Here is an 18,778-nt window from a genome sequence, read left to right as displayed (position 1 = left end):
AATATAGCATTCTTAAAAGTATTCAATGATAGTGCTTTTTTGAAACTTACACTGATTAAGAATCTGAATGGCTTTGATCTCCACATAATTTAATTGCTACAGTGGTCTTTTCAAGTAGTATATTGTTTATATAAATAACAACCGTGTTGTAATGTAAAACTGCCCCATTCTGACAAATGAAAGCTCGGTGTCCTAGAATCATCTGCAGTTCTTCACAGCTTGTGCCCGTCTTAACTCAACATTCCACAATGCACCGCGGCCTCCCATAGTGTGAATTCGTTGTTACTCAGTTTCCCAGCATGCTGTACAGTTTCCCGTAGGTTGTCAGACTTAAGTCAGAACCCCAGCATCGATGCTGAACTCATGTTCCCGGCATCCTATACGGTTCAGTGTTACGTGCCTCCGCCCAAACACCATTTCCCAGCATCCACTGCGGCTTTTCGGCGCATGTCTCTCTTATTTGTGTTTCCCCGGCACGTCATCGAAAATGGCAGAAAGAGGATACAGTTTCTCTCTGACTACATTTAGGTAATTAAAACTGTTTGCATTTGGGTTGGATAGAATGTAGCGTGTGCTATATGCGACCGAGTGAAGGAGAAATGGTAGCGAATGTAAATTAAAAGTGTGTGCTGGTGTTCTTGCGAAGGCCGCGGATTTGCATCGTCACCGCCGCTCTCACTTCAGCGCTGTGTGTCTCGCGCGCAGCCCGGCGGCTGGAGCTCGCGGTCACTGACCGCCGCCGTGGAGCTCCACACTACAGCCGCTCGCCGTGTTTACCGCACGGGAACCTGCTGCCTCCCTCCTCTCCCGTTAAGGAGCCATAATTATTTATAAATTTTATGTGTTCGTTTTCTCAGTGTTTCCTGAGCGCGGCTGCAGTCACTCTGGTTTCACTTTCGTTGTTGGGGCTGTTACTGTAGGCTAGCTCATGATTTATATGCTATTCTTCTCTGCACAGTGGCACAGCGAGTAGCGCTGTCTCAGCGCCTGGGTTGTGCACGAGGACATGGGTTCGATCCCCGCTGTGTGGAGTTTGCATGATCTCCCGTCTGCGTGGGTTTCCTCCCACACCCAAAGACATGCTGTTCAGGTTCACCCCACAGCGTGTGAGTGACAGAGAGAGAGTGTGTGTGTGTTCCACTGATGTATGGATGAGTGACCCATTGTAAGTAGTGTATCTAGCAGTGTAAGTCACCTTGGTGAATAAGGTGTGTGGGCTGATAACACTACATAGAGTTAATTGGAAGTCGCTTGGAGAGAAGCATCTGCTAAATATGTAAATGCATATCACTTTCTGCTCTCTTGATGGGATGTCCTCTAGTTGCCTGCGTTATGCTGCTCGGTCCGTGGATGGACATACACGCGGTGCGTGTTGGCTCAGTGCAGCACACTTCGGTTCAGCCCAGACGAGAGCACGAAAACTGATGGATTTTGGGTTTTTTTTGCTGCAGCTGTGTTTCCCGTTGTATCTCTCACTGAAGTGAATTATTGTGTGTTCGCAGCCCCTCCGGCAAACTGGTCCAGATTGAATATGCGCTCGCAGCAGTGGCTGCAGGGGCCCCTTCAGTCGGAATCAAAGGTGGGAAATACGTGTCCTTGTCCCCCCAGTGTGTTCCCGACGCATTTCGCTGCACTGGCGAAGGAATTTGCTCATCCCACAGAATTCCCCGCAGCTCTCATGCTAGTTAATAATTGATTTGATGCTTCCGTGTATGTGAAATGCATTGGACTGTCAGCTTTACACTGGTTTACCTATTTATACAGCAGGGTATTATCGCTGTAGCAATTTTGGGAAAGTATTTTGATCAAGGGTACAGAAGGGGAGTGATTCAAATCAAAAATCTCGCCATACTAAGGCAGCGGCTACTAACACTACACCACCATCTGCTGCTGTTCCAGTCCTCTGCCATGCAGCTGTATAAAGAAGCGAAAACCTCTCAGGGTGAAAGTTTTTGCTGAGGAGGCGCTGAAGGTGTAGTCAATTTGGGGAAATATGAGAAATGTTAGCTTTGGTTCTGTACTTTCAAGAAAAAACTCTTGCATGGCTGACATTTTTAGAAGTTGCTGCACATGACTTAATTTGTTAAAGTAAATTCTCATTTGCGTCTTACCTACTCAGCCTCAAATGGCGTGGTGCTGGCAACTGAAAAGAAACAAAAGTCCATTCTGTACGACGAGCAGAGCGTGCACAAAGTGGAGCCGATCACCAAACACATAGGCATGGTCTACAGCGGTATGGGTCCTGACTACAGGTAAACCTGTTTGAACTTTTTCAGTTCTGTTTGCTTGCGTTCAACGTGCACGTTGCTTTTAGGACCTGCGGTGTCCACCAGGCTTACGTCTGTATACTTTTTGAGCGGCTACGAAATACATGTGCTTCTTGTTTATTTCTGCTTGTGCTCCAAGTCTCGGTTACCAACGCGCTAGGATGTGTGAAAGTCGGAGGGGAGAACATGAGGTGCTCCGCTTTGTTAAAGATGATCTCTTTTGGCAGGGTGCTGGTGAGAAGAGCCAGGAAGCTCGCCCAGCAGTACTTCCTAGTTTACCAGGAGCCTATTCCCACCGGCCAGCTGGTGCAGAGGGTGGCCTCTGTTATGCAGGAGTACACGCAGTCTGGGTGGGTGACATGGGCGTTTAAAGTTGCCTTAATTACTAATAGTTTCTTTCAATAATTGCTCCTAATCCACGTGAGTATATTTCTGTACAATTGTTCCTTGTGTTACAAACATCCAAGCTGCAAATTTCCAAGAACACAAACATTTTCTAGTTTATTCTTCATTTCACTCTCTCAACCTTTTTCTCAAATGTCTGTTGCCCTGCATTTCTGTTTTCTGCCACTAGAAGGGCACCGGGGGCGGGGGGGGGGGGTTTGTGTTGCACGTCCTCTTGAGGATTTGCCGGACCTATGTCCTTTAGTATATTTCTATTTATTACATTTATATGCAAAACTTTTACAGAAGCTGCTCAGTGAGTAACTAGAGGTGCATATCTTGTTACGTTTTTTTTTCTTTCTTTCTTAAACTGGAAGTGACCAAATGCTCGCAAACATGTTTGTGTGATGAATTGGCTGCTTCCTTGGAGCCAAGAAATACAGCTGGGATTTTAAGTTGGAACACTTCTCTAAATGCACTGTCCTTTCCCTACTCTACTGTTTCTTTCTCCTGTGACACCTGATGTGCAGAAGTAATCCAGCACTGTTTTGTGTGTATAAAGCAGAACACAACAGACTGAATCGGAGGCTGTGGGCATTATACATTTTATTTTCAGTTGATTTAAAGCAGACTTGTTACTTCATGTCAATAAAACAGCAACCTGTTACCTGTTGATGGCGAGCTGTTGGTGAATATAGACAAAATACACACACACACACACACACACATTTTCAGAACCGCTTGTCCCATACGGGGTCACGGGGAACCGGAGCCTACCCGGCAACACAGGGCGTAAGGCCGGAGGGGGAAGGGGACACACCTAGGACAGGACGCCAGTCCATCACAAGGCACCCCAAGCGGGACTCGAACCCCAGACCCACCGGAGAGCAGGACTGCGGTCCAACCCACTGCGCCACCGCACCCCCATAGACAAAATATTTACAGTGAATTTTAAAATCATTTTAGCTCTATCTGATGTTTTCAACAGAAGCTAAATTGTGAAAAAATTGAGGGATTAAGCTGTGTCAGACTTTCTGATTGAGACATGGTTGGACTTACGAATGCTTCCAAGTTATGAACAGACTTCTGGTCCTAGTTGTGTTTTTAAGTTGATGTACAAGTGTATTTGTGAATTTGTCAGAGATATAAGTGGGTGATTAGTACTTTTTAAGATTAGACAGATGAATAGATGAGACTCTAAGGAGCTACGTAGCTATGGAGGACGTACAGCTTTAAGGAGCTGTACATGGTAAGAAAAGTTCTGACAAATACTGTTTATGTTGCAGAGGTGTGCGTCCTTTCGGGGTGTCTCTGCTCATTGCTGGCTGGGATGAAGATCGCCCATACCTCTTCCAATCAGACCCTTCTGTAAGTACCACTGGCCACTGTCTTCTGGGAGAGGGCACAAATTTGTGCTATTTTTCAACACTTGAGTGAAAATGTGTACGCCAACAAACATTACTGTGTTGTAGATGTTGATGTGCATGTTAAAAAGTGGAATTCCATGACGGGTCGTTTCTGCCTCTTTTCATACAGGGTGCATATTTTGCTTGGAAAGCAACAGCAATGGGAAAGAACTACGTAAATGGAAAAACATTCCTCGAGAAAAGGTATCGTACTGTGTCTTAAAAACAACAAGATTAAGTTGCAGAAAATGTACTGTCCTGAATATTGATAATTTTCAAGTTAAGATATTAGACTACATTGCTGTTTTACAGGTATAATGAGGACCTTGAACTGGAAGATGCGATCCACACGGCTATCTTGACACTAAAGGTACTGCAAGCCTAACTACAACATGGCTGAGTCCTAACAGCCAGAACTGTGTCCTTAATCCCTGTAGTTTCCTTAGTCATGTTTAAGACCAGTATAATTATTATTTTGTATTTAGTTGACATCTCCGTCCACAGCAACTTACAACTTCCAGATAGAAACATCTGGTTTTACGGGGCTCCGAGGAGCTCACCCAAAGGGGGTCAGGGGACGCTGTGAATTGACACTGACGTTAACGTGTATATATGTGTTGATCTGAATTCAGCATGCAGGTAGCATACTGTTAGGGTGGCATAGAGCTGAAGGTTCCTTGTTTCAGTCCCACTTCTGCTATAGTCCCTTTGATCAGGGTACTTACTGTGAAAGCTCCAGCAAAAATACCCTGCTGTGTAAGTCATGGTAAAGTTGATTTACATCATCGTAAGATATGCTATACATCAGGCACCTAAGACAAAAGGTTTACTTCATAATAAAAGGTGAGAATTTTGAGTTTGTGCAGTACAGAAGTGCTTAAAGGGTTACAGGATAAGATTCGTATGATGATGACAATAAAAGATCAAGCAATGACATCACCCAATGGTTGACATTTAAACAAAAAAATCAAAAAAGGAGCCAAAACCCAATAAAATATAGGCAACAGGGTGAAGTTGTCACAAAGAAACAAGGGTGAAGAACACAGTGAGAGATGCCATGAGCCTATGACCAAAGATGTTCAGAAAGTTTGAAGTTGGAGAGATGCTGCTTCAGAAAGCAGTGTAAAATCTCAAGACTGAGGCCAGAACTAATGTTGGGAGGAAGCTCATTCCACAGCTCTGATGGTCCTCCTCAGTGTGTGTGGGGAAAGGAGACATGGAGAGGAGGTGGAGCATAGAGATTACATTAAAAAACAAGTGGGACCGATGAGAGATGGGATGTAGTGAGGAGCTGAGCGATGCAGGCACCCTGAAACATGACCTAATCCACATGTGTGATCATGTCACAGGAGAGCTTTGAGGGCCAGATGACTGAAGACAACATTGAAGTGGGCATCTGCAATGAAGCCGGCTTCAGAAGACTCTCTCCAACTGAGGTTAAAGATTACCTGGCAGCCATTGCCTGAACAACATTTTCCTTAATTGTTTCTCTTCTGTGGTTAAAATGACCTCAAATATTGTACATTTGGTTCATGATTATTTTTATTATTTGTATTTCTTGCACTGGTTACAGAGAAAAACACCAATAAATGCCAGTAATTAAAAATTTGCATTTTTCTGGTCTGCATGGTTTCATTTCCAAAATTTATTTATAGGACATTTCACATTTAGTATTTACTGCATAAAAACAATTTACATCAGTACAAATGTAACAAGCCTGGCAGTTAAAATGATGTCACATTTCTTCAGGCTATCGCTCTGTTTTGCACTTAAGAAATTTGATTCCACAGTGTAAACAACCTTTCGCTCAAGCCCCGTTTGGCAAAATTCACAGGGCATCAGGTTTTTCCAAAGTGCTGCACAAACTCCTCGAGGGTGTAGACGTGTCCCCAGCCCACACTGGGGTTCATGCTGATGAAGTCGTCAAGGTTCATCCTGGATTCTGCCAAAAAGAAATCGAGTGCTGTGTAAAGCCACGTCTGCACCTTACTCTACAGGGCACAGGAACACTTACATAAATACGCTGCAAGTGTGTCCCAAGTTACAGTAAGCAAATCTACTGAAAGAGGCCAATGTTACATTTGAGTAAAATACTCTCTTACCTGCAGTTTCGATACAGGGGTACGGGGGCGGAGGCATGCGCCAACCTCCGCTGGCATCTTTCATATGCGACCGGTCCGATGCAAAGTTTTGCAGGAACACGTCCGCAGGAACAACTCTCAGCTTTCTAGATGCCGCAACACACACCAGCTCACCAAATGATAAACACTGTGTAACGCTGCATGTTCAAATTACTTGTACAATAAACAGAATATACAACTGAAATGACTTTCAGCAATTAATTTCACACACTATAAATTTTTCCTCCAATATCAAAAAACAACTACCTCCAGAAAGCTGGATTTATATAATTGTCCGACTTAAACGCTTCTTTGACGTAAGTGTCGAACGGACAGGGGAACGGCAGAGTAGTGTCCAGATCATATATGAAGGTTTGCTCCTTGTGGCAGTCATGCAGGAGAATAACGTGGTAATCCTGGGGGTAAAGGATGACAAAACTTTCAGAAATCCAGAAAGATCAACAGCAAAGGGTCAAGGTCAGCGGAAATCCAATCAGCCAATTAGAATGGTCCACCTATAGGGGGTCTCCTGATAACCTATATAAACCCCCTCATCGCATCCCCCCCCCCTTTTCTTTCCACTCCAGGCCGTGTTCGCCTCACAATCAAACTCACCTTCCTGAACTCCCAATACCCACAGTACTCCGTTTCATCAAGAATATGACATTTCTTTGACAAACACATGCAATAAGCGTGTTGTGTTAATTAAACACTATATTGTTTCTACTGCCCACCTTATTATAGCAAAATGGCATAGAGATTCATTAACCAAAGCATTAAATGTTCACATGCAAAAATCAATTTACAGACATCCCTCCACTTACGTAAATTCGACACGTGAATCCGGATTTATGTAAAAAATTCCCGACATACGCATTATTTACGGATCGCGCTTTCATTTTACGCAAAACATCTGAAATACGTTAAGCGAAAGTCGGCGTAGCCAGACGAGGCAGGAAGCTGCATCTTCCCAGTTCCCACGAGTTTTGAGCCCTTAACACATCTCCTCTCGTTAGTGTAGAGCTTTTTTTCCCCTCATATTTTCTCCCCTTCTCATTGTTCACAATGACTGGTGGTAAATGTGCCCTTGAAGGAAAACGAGAAGCGTCTCGCAAGCGTACGGCAATCGATTTGGAGATGAAATCGAAAAAAATAAGGAAGTATGAAGGTGGACAAAGATTATGGTCGATAGCACGGGAACCAGGTTTAGCCGTATAGACTATAAATACGATAGTGAAGGATGCTACAAGTATAAAGAAGCATGTGAAAGAACAGCGAGCATGAAATTAATACCAAAGAAACATCAAAGTGCAATAACTGAGATGGAAAAATTATTAATGTTATTATGATGAACGGTGGGGGAGGAGGGGGAAATCTGACATACGTAACTTTCGACTTACGTAACGGGTTAAAGAACGGTCTATTTGCGTAAGTCGAGGGGTGTCCGTATTCTTCTTGCCTTAAAGCTGAAACACGGGTGTTAAGCAGAACCCACCCAAATGACAGGCTCCTCTCCACGGCCAGATTTCTGCTTCCAAATAGGGACCTGTGACGAAAGTTCAATCACACTGTGTACGTTTCACAATAATCGATAAAAACACAATTACGTCTTTGTCTGCCATACTGTCCTCCTTCAGAGGACTCCATCTCACCATCTTCCTCTCATTCGATATGAAGACGGCATAAACGTCACCCAGAGGGCACCGCTTGCTGGTCTTAATATGTTCACAGAGCTTCCAAACATTTTCTTCACTATAAATGGAAAAAGACATTTTTAGAACATTTTCGATTCTTTTTAACAAATTCTATTTTGTATTCTGCATATGCAACTGAGATTAATGATCCAGCGCCAATAAACAACACTACCTGACACCTCAGCACAACTGTAAGTGTCCATCATTATAACAAACACACACTTATTTCAGTCTCTGCATCTTTCTGCCTGGGCCAGCAGGTGGCGCAGTGGTTCAGGCTGCTGCCTTACAAGCCGAAGCGTCCCTCTTTGAATCCCTCTCCTGCTGCAGCTCCCGGCTCGATCAAGATACTTACCCTGAACTGATAATGCTAAGAACAAGCTGCTGTACACATGGGGTAAATCATTGTAAAATTCACCACGATATCAGGTCAGCAGAGAACAATAATATCGGAATGGAGAAGCTGTGCTGAAAGTAATACTGTATAGAACAATCATTCCACACTCTGGAGCACATGTGAAGTTACACAATAGCCATGTCACCTCATTATTATTATTATTAATAATAATAATAATAATAATATAGCTTTAGTAACACTTTTCATGCAAATTTAAAAAGACGAAATGAACACGAATAGTAAAAAAATCTTTAAAAAAAAGTAAATCTGAGGTCTGAAGAAAACAGACTGAAATGAAAACAACTTGGAGGATTTGAAAATATTTCTGATCCGCTTTTTTAATGTCTAGAGAACCTACGTTTAATATCCGCTGGCATTTTGCTCCATAGTTTCGGCGCGAAGTAACAGACCGAACGCAACATTAACTGAGGTTATTAGGTACAGAGATAGCGCAATATTTGTAATAAATAATGATAATGAGAGCCAGCGCTCTTCAGCGTCGCTGCTGCTCTGCGCATGCTCATGTTCGCGCTCGCGCTCACCAGTAACAGCTCGTGTACACACACTCGTGTCTGGCCGGAGCGATGCGCTCGTGCTGCGCCGAAAGGCCGTTCTGCTGCATCTCGAAGCCGCGAACCACTTCACCGCGCCGGACTCCGGCGGTGCGAGCCCACGGCACAACTACATGTCCGCTCCCGAGACTTCCGCCTGTTGTGTCACAATCAATGCAGTCCGGAGAACACCCGCTTATGCGTGTTACACTAATATAAATCCGCTTGAAAACTACAACCTTTTGGAATAAGTCCGTTTTTCACGTTTTTGATTTGCATTTTGTCCATTTTTGCTGGGGTTAAAAAAATGATATAACTTAAATGATACAACTTCAGTCATCCGCATGTTTACAGAGGGAACTTCAGGTGTAGAACACAACATTAAAATTCATTCCTTTCCCAAATATGCCAGAGTGGATTGTCTATGTGCCATACCCATCATCAAGAAAGCAGTTGGGTTGTGATTTACATTTACATTTATTCATTTAGCAGACGCTTTTGTCCAAAGTGACGTACATCTCAGCAAAAGTACAATTTAACAAGAGAACAGTTGTGGAGAAATCACATTTTGTTAAACGTGTCCCAGATGGCTGCAGTTACTCCAGTCCAGTAAGATATGTTATCACATTTCCACAATAACTGTATGAATAAAAAAGTATGAACACAAAACAAAAATAAAAGGTATTTTTGTGCATTACAACACATTTTATAATATTTGTAAGAAAAAATCATAATTTCTTAATTATTTTAATGTTATACTTTTATTCATCCATTTATTATCGATGACCTCTCATCGAATGCCGGGTGGCGGTGGTCCCAAATCTATCTCCCAAGCACAAGGTGTGAGACAAGGTACACGGTACAGGTTACATTTTGATCCTCTGAGGGAGGTCCCTGCCTCACTTTTATCCCTAACCAGTCACCATTTCTGTAAATGGCACAAAAAAAAGCACAAGTGTTACACACACCTTCAGTCAGTCCTCATTCCTGCTCTCGGGAAGGAGCTGGTGTTTCACAATGATTGAAGTAATGAAATTAGCAGTTGCATCTTTACACATGCTGTCTGAAGCTGCTTGTCCCAAATGGGGTCACAGCAAACCGGAGCCCGACCCGGCAACACAGGGCGCAAGGCTGAAGGGGGAGGGGACACACCCAGGACGGGACGCCAGTCCGTCACAAGGCACCCCAAGCGGGACTCGAACCCCAGACCCACCAGAGGGCAGGACCTGGCCAAACCTGCTGTTCTGCCGTGCCACCACACCCCCCTGCATGGTTATAGTTTATTGTTATAAAGAGTCAAAGGATCAAGGTTTGAATTGTATCATGCTGTAGTACCTTTAAGTAAGGTACATGCACCACAAAAAAATTACCCAATTGTACAAATGGTTAAGTAAGTGTAAGTAGCTTAGATACCTTAAACTGTGGGAGGAAATTGAAGCACCTAGAGAAAACCTACAGCAACATGGGTAGAATATGAAAACTGGGGGCACAGAGAGCTGAATTCAAACCTACACCCAGGAGGTGCAAGGCACAAACCATAGTATTCTGTAGCATTTATCTGAGAGACACTTATCTGAGGGCTGTTTTTGCAGTGATGGCTGCAGGTGCAAGTTCAGAACAGTTTCTGGTGATGTTTCATTTATGGATGGATGGATGGATGGATGGATGTGCCATCAAGTCCAAGCCAAGTCATAGCAACCAAGCTGGACTTGAACCTCATGCCCTCTGAGCAGCACAGGAACCCTGAACCACTGTGCCCCCAAAACTTTTACAGAGAAAGACTCAATTGGAAGTGCTGCGGTAAAACATCAAACATATAAATGGGTACAGTTTCCATGGATAAGCAAATATAGTGATAATAATCATCTCCTTAATCAAACTCCACATGCAAACTGACATTATATCTAGCGCACTAAAATGTTATATGAGGTATGCTCCAGGACTCAGTTACACTACACAGTGAAAACTGAACACCAGCGCAATCACAGTTTTAAAACTGTATGTGCTGGGGGTGGGGGACAAATAATTATTCTGGAATCCATGCTGTAACATGTAAAAATTAATTTAAAAAAATTACTTGATTGTTCTTACAGTGGCAGAAAGCTTTTCCATGATGCAAACCCTTGGTGTTATTCAGGGAATCAATTTTAAAAGGTCCAACAACAAGGCCATTTCAAAGGACTTTAACCAGCCACCTGCAAATAGCAAGAAAATCGGCCTCAGGAATCGGCGAATATGGGACTTTAATTGGAACTTTACTCTTAAACATCATGCCACCTGGTGTGTAAGTTGGGACCATCCCGTATTGATCATTCCCCATCTTGTACAGATCAACTTGAGAAAAGCCTAATGACAATTAGTTTTATTGAGTGCATTTCTTTCACACCCGAGCTGTTTAACTGCAGCACAGCATAGCATCTGCACAGTTTTGATTTGTTGGGCCAGTCTTTAGTGTGGGGGCACAGAGGCACCACAGGTTTGGGGTTCGAGCCCTGCTTGGGGTGCCTTGCGGCGGGCTGGCATCCCATCCAGGGCGTGTCCTTTCGGCCTTGCGTCCCATGTTGCCTGGTGAGCTCTGGCTGGCCGCAACCCCGCTCGAGGAAAGTGGTTGTAGACATTGGTCAGTTGGTTTGTCTTTAGCATCTAAATAATAATTTTCATTAGTCCATAAATAATCCATAATTTTCTGCCAAACACATTCCTTTCTTCAAACCAGTTTATAATGTTAAGTAGCTTATGGTGATTTACCCATATACAGAGCTGTGTTGTTTTCACTGGAGGGGTAGGTACTGTGCTCAGGGGTACGCCAGCAGGAGGTGGGATTCTTAGGAAACCTGGGTCCCCCAAAAACTGTAGCTTACCTCACTACTGTACTACAATACAATACCTACTGTACACTACAATACATGTCTGGAAGTACTGTAGTCTGCAAGAGTAAAGAGTGTAGGGTGCTTTCACAGAGGTCACTGCACCACACTGTGGTTATAAATGAGGCCTGAGGCCAAGTACATTATATAAAAATGCAAGAGTACAGATGTCACAAAATCATGTGACACGTGTTACTGCACACCCGAGCGCGTGTGACTGTTCTCCGCACACAGCGCTGTGACTAACTGAGAAGTTAGTTCTGTGCTGTTCTTCTTCTGGACGGACAGGTGCGAGACGACACGGAGGCGCGCGGCGCCGAGCCGGGAGGTGAGGACACGCGGCGAGCCCCGAGCCGCGCGCCTCTGCCCGTACTGTATCACACGACCTTGCGGGTGCACGGGGGAGTCGCGTCACGATGACGCAACGACGTATTTCATCGATGGTGACGCCCGGTCGATTAAAAGCCTAGCATTTAGAGCCACGAACTATTTTTCGCTTTGTCAAATGTGAAATTACACGCGTTTTTGGCGTGCGGCTGTAACCGTTTTATCGCATTTCATTAAAGGCTGTAGCGCAGCGCCGCTCGTCTAAAGTTCTAGTCCCTGAGCAAAATCAGAAACTGTCCGTTCGCCGTGCGTGTGTGTTTTTTGTTGTGTTGTCGTGCATCTATGGCCACGGCAGTTGGACCCGTTTCGCTCGCGTCCGCCGCGACAGGCGCCTGTCAGCGTGCAGCAACAGAGCCCATGCGCTGAGAGGGACTCGCGACGAGCCGAGGAGGAGCCCGCGGCGCGGCGCGGCGCAGGGCGGGCGCGAGCGAGCGAGCAACAGCGGAGCTCGCGCGCCCGGACGAGCTGCGCACGCGACGCTCCATCCTGGTAGGTGTCCGTCAATCTGTGCCGCGTGTCTCGCGCGCGACTGCAGAACGAGCCTGATGAGCATTTGCGCGGCTGCATATTATCTGTTACACGGAAGTTGACTAAACAAGCCTCAATGATTCAATGAGACACGCGTTTGGGCGGCGGACTCGTTTTTTTAATTGTGATAAATATTTCGGTCCGATCCAGGTGTTGTATCGATAATATTTCGTGTGCATCTAGTGATAAATGTGCAACGTTTTCATCATGCTCTCGGAAACAATGCACCACGCAGCATGACATGACGATGTTCGGCGCGTGCTTCGCTTGCAATATCAATATGTGACATAAGCAGATGCGCGTGCGTGTCAGTTTACCTCAACTTGTGGAATTTAACGCACTCCCTGCTTTCTCAAACGCGTCGATTAGGTGACGAGCGACAGCTTTAAATGTTTTATTTTTCCAGTGTTTCATCATCATGTGAACAGTTCAAGTGCTCTAAAAACCACACCCGAAAACGTCATACATAGTGTACCTCAGTTATTCAAACTTTTCCAGGTGGTTTAGGTGATTATTTTTTTTTTTTACTTGACGTCTCATTGTGTTTCACTCGAGGGGGCGAGCAATATTTGAAGAAAGAATTCCATATAAATTTGCTGAATACACTACTACGCTTCCAAGTCAAGAATAGAAATAAAAACCTATTCGAATAAGAGCTGTGGTTTAGCTGCCTGTAGTGATGTCACGCCTGGATGTTTGAGAAGCATCATCTCTCATTTTAATTATATAGCTTAAAATAAACGGAAATTTGTCAGATATTGTCACATTTAAGTGGAAATCAGATTTTATTTGTGTTCTGTAAAATGCGTCTGGCCCCCACATCCCCCGGGACTCTTCTACACCTATTCCTCGCACAACGGCATTTGCTCCTTCAGTGAAGTCTCTCCACTGGGCCACTTCCCGTTGTGAGGGGGTCTAATTATTCTAACTAGGTTATGGGAAAAAATGTATTGCCTAAAGGAAAAGATCAAATGAAAGGTATTTTAATGCATGACAGTATTAACACCGGTAATAACAGTACTGCACTATGATTTTACTGAAGCAGTAACACTACCCAGCTGTATAAATGAATCAGTGATTGTAAGGACAGTGGTGCAGCGGGTAAGATTTTAGCTTTAGAGTACCTGGACTGCTCAGGCGTAGGTTGGATTCCAGCTCAGTCTGTGTGTTCTCCCTGTGGTCGTGCGGGTTTTCTCCAGGTGCTCTGGTTTTCTCTCGCAGTCCAAAGATGTGCGTTTCGGGAGAACTGGTTACGATATATTGAATGTGAATGTGCGCTCGTGTGGCTGCTCTGAAACGGACTGGCATTCTGTCTGGATTAAGTGCTGGGCCACTGTGACCCTGACAAGGACAAGCAGTGATGTAAATCACTTTGTATGAAAGAATCAGTGACATGAACTTATTCTGGGGGCAGTAGGTAGCATAGCAGTTACAGCTACCACCTCTGGCTTTGTGGTGTTATGGTATATGTACATTAACGCACGCACGCACGCACGCACGCACGCACGCACGCACGCACGCACGCACGCACGCACGCACACACACACACAGTCTGAAACTGCTTGTCCCAAGTGGGATCGTGGCAAACTGGGTCCTAACCCTGCAACACAGGGCGTAAGGCTGGAGGGGAGGGGACACACCCAGGACGGGATTCCAGTCCGTCACAAGGCACCCCAAGCGGGACTCGAACCCCAGACCCGCCAGAGAGCAGGACCCAGCCAAACCCACTGCGCCCCCTCTTGTCCATTAAATCAGTTTATTGATTCATTATCAATAACCATATGTCCAAATCAGGGTAACACAAGGGACTGGATTTTGGCCAAAAACCATGGGACATGAGACACTGGACTCCCTAGATGGTGACACTGTCATAATTTGATTCATGGATGTTTATGATATAACAGTTCCCACGATCACTGCCTCCGTCTTTCACTCTGTAGTGCTGTGTAGTTTTACTGACAACATTGAGTCAATTTATCATAGCACAAGGCTGTTTGTGTTATTAAAGCTTTAACGTTTAGTCAAAGGCTACTTTTTATAGTTAAGTTCCAGGCATTAGTATTTCAGAGGGAGTAACACTTAGAGCTGCTGCCTTGCACTGAACTTTCCAGGTTTAATTCGATATAATATGAAACAGTAAAAATGATCTTAAAACTGTAAGATCCTTAGGAAATAGATTAAAAAAATCTTTTCTAAATTATTCTGTATTTGTTTATTTAGAATGAAATACCTGCAGTGGAAGTAAAATGACCTCATAATGAACAAAAATGCAGTTGTACTGAATAATAACTGTTATATTAAAGTGAAATGTATCTTTGTGAGCCATTTTAGTGTTTTTTTTTTTTTGGTGCAGCACTCTGTGAGTGTGTTTGGATAAGAGATTATTGACAAGGAATGAATGTAAAAGTATTTAAATGACATACTGCAGGTGGTAATAAGGCTTCAGATTTACATGGTAACAAATGGTTACATGATCATGGATTATTTTGTCATGATACTCAGTGGAAAAGGGAGTATTAAGTTTTAAATTGCTGGAAGTATAACCTGGTGATGCAAAAAAAGTATGTGATCAGTTTTAGACAATTTTCAATCAGATCTATACATTTGGATGGAGTATTAAACATTTGGCATCTTTCACCTGGTCACACTGAATGAATGAATGAATGGTTTTTCTTAAACTTTTTTGCTTTATCAAGTTTTCTTCCTTTCTTGCAGAATACCAGTGAAATGTGAAAAGACAGGAGTTAGACATGTGAAATGAACGATTTCTGAGGAAGTCCAAAGCAAGGCCAACACCGAATCGGGATTGTGTGTCTTTCCAAAGCCTTTTCCTTTGGCCCCCTGACACGCCATGGCGAGCAAAAGGAAGTCGTCGACCCCTTGCATGGTCCTTCCCTCAGACACCATCGAGCAGGACCCAGAGATGGAGGTGATGATGGAGGGAGAGGAGGGTGCAGAGGGCATGGCAGCTGCTCCCGTAGAGGGTGCTGTTGTACCCACAGACATTGAGCCAGGTGAGAATAGTATGATGGCTGTTGACCACTTCCCTGGAACAATGGATGGTGAAAAGAGTGGGGGTAGGGGTGTTTTGTCAGTGCGTGTGTGGATTGATTTCAGACCTCACTGGAGTATCAGAGTCAGACTTTTGAGGAATAAGTTAGTAACTGCACAGAAATGGCCTTGAATAATAATTAATATGGTCCAGTAGTGAGCTAATTAGGTATGTGGATTGGTTGGAGTAAGAATAAACTTGCACACCTGTCTGTTATGGGCCAGGTTGACACCCCTTCTCCAGAGCTTTGTGTCCTCATGTTTCATTTTGGCACTGAGTTTCTTAAGACTCAGCTCAGCCTGTGTGTGTGGAGTGCACCTTTCTAACCAAAAGGTGCGATTCACTTGCAGAGCACAGCGTGATTCCCCACCCTGACGAGGGCTGTTTCACTCGGACCTCGGTGAGGCATTGCAGCCGGACCGTCTCCGAGCACGCCGTTGATGACTTGACCTTTGACTGCGGCTTTGTGCCTCAGCTGGAGGGCGAGGAGGCCGAGGACGTGTCTGCGACAGGTATCCCTCTCAGCAAGACGCCCATCATGAAGATGAGGAGCAAAGCTGAGCCGAAAAGGATCGCCGTGCCTCATAAAGTGGTGGATGATGGGGAAGCGGGAGCAGACAGTGGAGGGGAGCAGGAGATTATGGAGGAGGTTGCCGTGGGCACCCCGTCCGCCATGGAGGTGGCGGCTACACTTAACATTGAGCCAGCAAAGACTTGCGTCGTGATCGGTAACCCGGGTCCCGTACTGGCCGACCCAAAGAAGACTATAATAGGTTCTGCCACGGTTTTGCCCGCAGGCCTGGCCCAGGTCCTGTCTGCCCTGCAGGCCCAGCAGAACTCTCAGACGCAGCTCCTCATACCCGTCAGCAGCATCCCAACATACAATGGGGCCATGGACAGCAACGCCTTGCTGGTCAGCACTTACAACAGGTTCCCGTATCCGTCCGTGTCCGAGATCACGGGCTTGGCTGTGCAGACCAAATTTACGGAGGAGCAGATTAAGATCTGGTTCTCGGCCCAGCGTCTGAAACACGGCGTGAGCTGGACGCCTGAGGAGGTGGAAGAGGCCAGGAGGAAGCAGTTCAATGGCACGGTGCATACCGTGCCGCAGACCATCACCGTCATACCTGCCCATCTCTCTGCCACCACCAATGGGCTGCAGTCTGTCCTGCAGACCTGCCAGATTGTAGGGCAGCCTGGGCTGGTGCTGACCCAAGTTGGGAACGCTAACGCTCTGCCGGTGACCGCACCCATTACACTGACGGTAGCTGGGATCCCCAACAACCAGACTCAAACACCCAAACCCACTGCCATGCAGACAACACCTGCTGCTGTGGAGGCCAAGAGGGCCACCACAGTGCAGGCCCCTGCTCTGAGCCCTCAGGAGAGCTCCGCCATTGGTGTCGATCATCTCGGCATAAGGACTAAGAAGTCCAAGGAGCAGCTGGCAGAACTGAAGGCTAGCTACCTGAAGAACCACTTTGCCAGCGACGCGGAGATATCGCGTCTGATGAAGCTTACAAACCTTACCAGAGGTGAGATAAAGAAGTGGTTCAGCGACACACGGTACAACCAGCGTAACTCGAAGAACAGCCATGTCATCGTGTTTAATGACGGCGCTCCCAGCGACGGCAGCGGCACCACCGCCGTTTTCATCGATTCTAGCGACGAGACCACGGAGCTTCCCACTCCCACTCCTGTGAAAGAAACGCGCAGCAAGTCTCGCAGCCTAAACCCGTTTCCGGACTTCACGCTGCAGAAGTTCAAAGAGAAGACACCTGAGCAGCTGCTGCTTTTGGAGGAGAGCTATCAGAAGTGTAGCACGCCCACGGACGAGGAGCTGAGCCGGCTGAGGACGGAAACAAAACTCACCCGGCGAGAGATAGACGCCTGGTTCACAGAGAGACGGAAAGCGCCGGAGTCGGCGGAGCCCAAAGCCGAGCGGAAGGAGGCCGGTTCCACCAAATCTGCGTCCTCCTCCAAGCAGAGTTCTCCTAGTAGCAGCAGACAGAGTAGGGAGAAGATCGGCAAGAAAACGCCCGAGCAGCTCCACATTCTGAAAGCTGCCTTTGTGCGCACGCAGTGGCCTTCCGCTGAGGAGTACGACAAGCTAGCTAAGGAGAGCGGCTTGCCCAGGTCCTACATCGTCAACTGGTTTGGGGACACTCGCTATGCCTGGAAGAACGGCAATCTGAAGTGGTACTACTTCTACCAGAGTGGCAATGTTGGGGCTATTAATGGGAGCGGGTACCGGAAGAGAGGCAGGGGCCGGGCACGGAACCGAGGACGCGGGTGGTCCCGGAAGAGTAGACGAGCCTCGAGTTGGGGGCGGTCACCCCCCGTCATTAAGTTCAAGATGGGGAAGGAGATTCTGAAGGAGTACTACCTCAAGCACCGGTTCTTGAACGAGCAGGACTTGGACGAGCTGGTGGCCAAGTCCAACATGGGCTATGAGCAAGTGCGGGAATGGTTTGCTGAGGTCAGGAAGCGGGAGGAAATGGGCAGTGACCCATTCGAGGAAGCCAAGGAGGTGGTGGAGGAGGAGGAGTCACAGAGCAAAGGCAATGGCGAGATGGTGGCTGAGGAGAGGGGAGATGCTCCTGGAATTGGAAACGAGGAAGACAATGAGACAGATGACAGTGACACCTGGGAACCCCCGCAGTGTGTCAAGAAGTCACTTTCAGGGTCAGAGGATTAGTACAGAAGACACAGGTAAGTAATCAGTAGTGAAATCTAAGCACTAAGTCAACAAACTGTTACCTCACATATTATTGTACCTACTTCAGTGGTTTGGAGCTTTTTAGGGCTTTATAATTGTGTGTTTATGGCATTGCTTTATCTTTTCATGGGAAAAGGGCTTTCAGAACATATAAAATTTTAAATGAAGTTTTGGCTGGATGACTGAGTAATTCAGCCTTATAAAACTAATCAATCCTTCTGTGTGCGTGTGTGTGTGCGTGTGTGTGTGTGTATTTTATATACTGTGTGTGTGTGTATATATATATATATATATACTGTATATTTTATACACGCACGCACGCACGCACGCACACACACCGATCAGCCAAAACATAAAAACCACCTGCCTAATATTGTGCAGATCCCCCTCGTGCCTAGCGGCTCTG

At 45.7% G+C, this 18,778-nt stretch overlaps 3 protein-coding genes across 4 annotated transcripts; 2 read left to right on the top strand and 1 right to left on the bottom strand.

The window, feature by feature from the left end:
- Positions 1 to 388: 388 nt before the first annotated feature.
- psma2b (proteasome 20S subunit alpha 2b) lies at positions 389 to 5,667 on the top strand. The gene is made up of 8 exons (XM_018747725.2): positions 389 to 528; positions 1,503 to 1,579; positions 2,120 to 2,252; positions 2,495 to 2,617; positions 3,938 to 4,019; positions 4,188 to 4,261; positions 4,370 to 4,427; positions 5,407 to 5,667. Exons 1-8 carry the CDS (start codon positions 488 to 490, stop codon positions 5,521 to 5,523), a joined length of 705 nt encoding a protein of 234 aa, XP_018603241.1. The 5' UTR covers positions 389 to 487; the 3' UTR covers positions 5,524 to 5,667.
- Positions 5,587 to 8,990, bottom strand: ntaq1 (N-terminal glutamine amidase 1). The gene is made up of 6 exons (XM_018747726.1): positions 8,811 to 8,990; positions 7,830 to 7,929; positions 7,673 to 7,723; positions 6,445 to 6,593; positions 6,160 to 6,284; positions 5,587 to 5,999 (listed from the first exon to the last, which is right to left on the bottom strand). The coding sequence occupies exons 1-6, from the start codon at positions 8,888 to 8,890 to the stop codon at positions 5,896 to 5,898; spliced, it is 609 nt and encodes a 202-aa protein (XP_018603242.1). The 5' UTR covers positions 8,891 to 8,990; the 3' UTR covers positions 5,587 to 5,895.
- Positions 8,991 to 11,936: 2,946 nt separating this feature from the next.
- LOC108931754 (zinc fingers and homeoboxes protein 1-like) lies at positions 11,937 to 18,359 on the top strand. 2 transcript variants are annotated; one of them, XM_029248359.1, is made up of 3 exons: positions 11,937 to 12,014; positions 15,317 to 15,615; positions 16,004 to 18,359. In XM_029248359.1, exons 2-3 carry the CDS (start codon positions 15,453 to 15,455, stop codon positions 18,349 to 18,351), a joined length of 2,511 nt encoding a protein of 836 aa, XP_029104192.1. In that variant the 5' UTR covers positions 11,937 to 12,014; positions 15,317 to 15,452; the 3' UTR covers positions 18,352 to 18,359. The 2 variants fall into 2 exon arrangements, with proteins under 2 accessions (XP_029104192.1, XP_018603263.1); XM_018747747.2 differs by lacking the exon at positions 11,937 to 12,014 and adding an exon at positions 12,114 to 12,562.
- The last annotated feature ends 419 nt before the right edge of the window (positions 18,360 to 18,778 follow it).

The sequence above is a fragment of the Scleropages formosus genome, chromosome 23, assembly GCF_900964775.1.
Source record: "Scleropages formosus chromosome 23, fSclFor1.1, whole genome shotgun sequence".
In the NCBI taxonomy this organism is placed as follows: domain Eukaryota; kingdom Metazoa; phylum Chordata; class Actinopteri; order Osteoglossiformes; family Osteoglossidae; genus Scleropages; species Scleropages formosus.
This window is presented reverse-complemented; position numbering and strand designations above follow the sequence as displayed.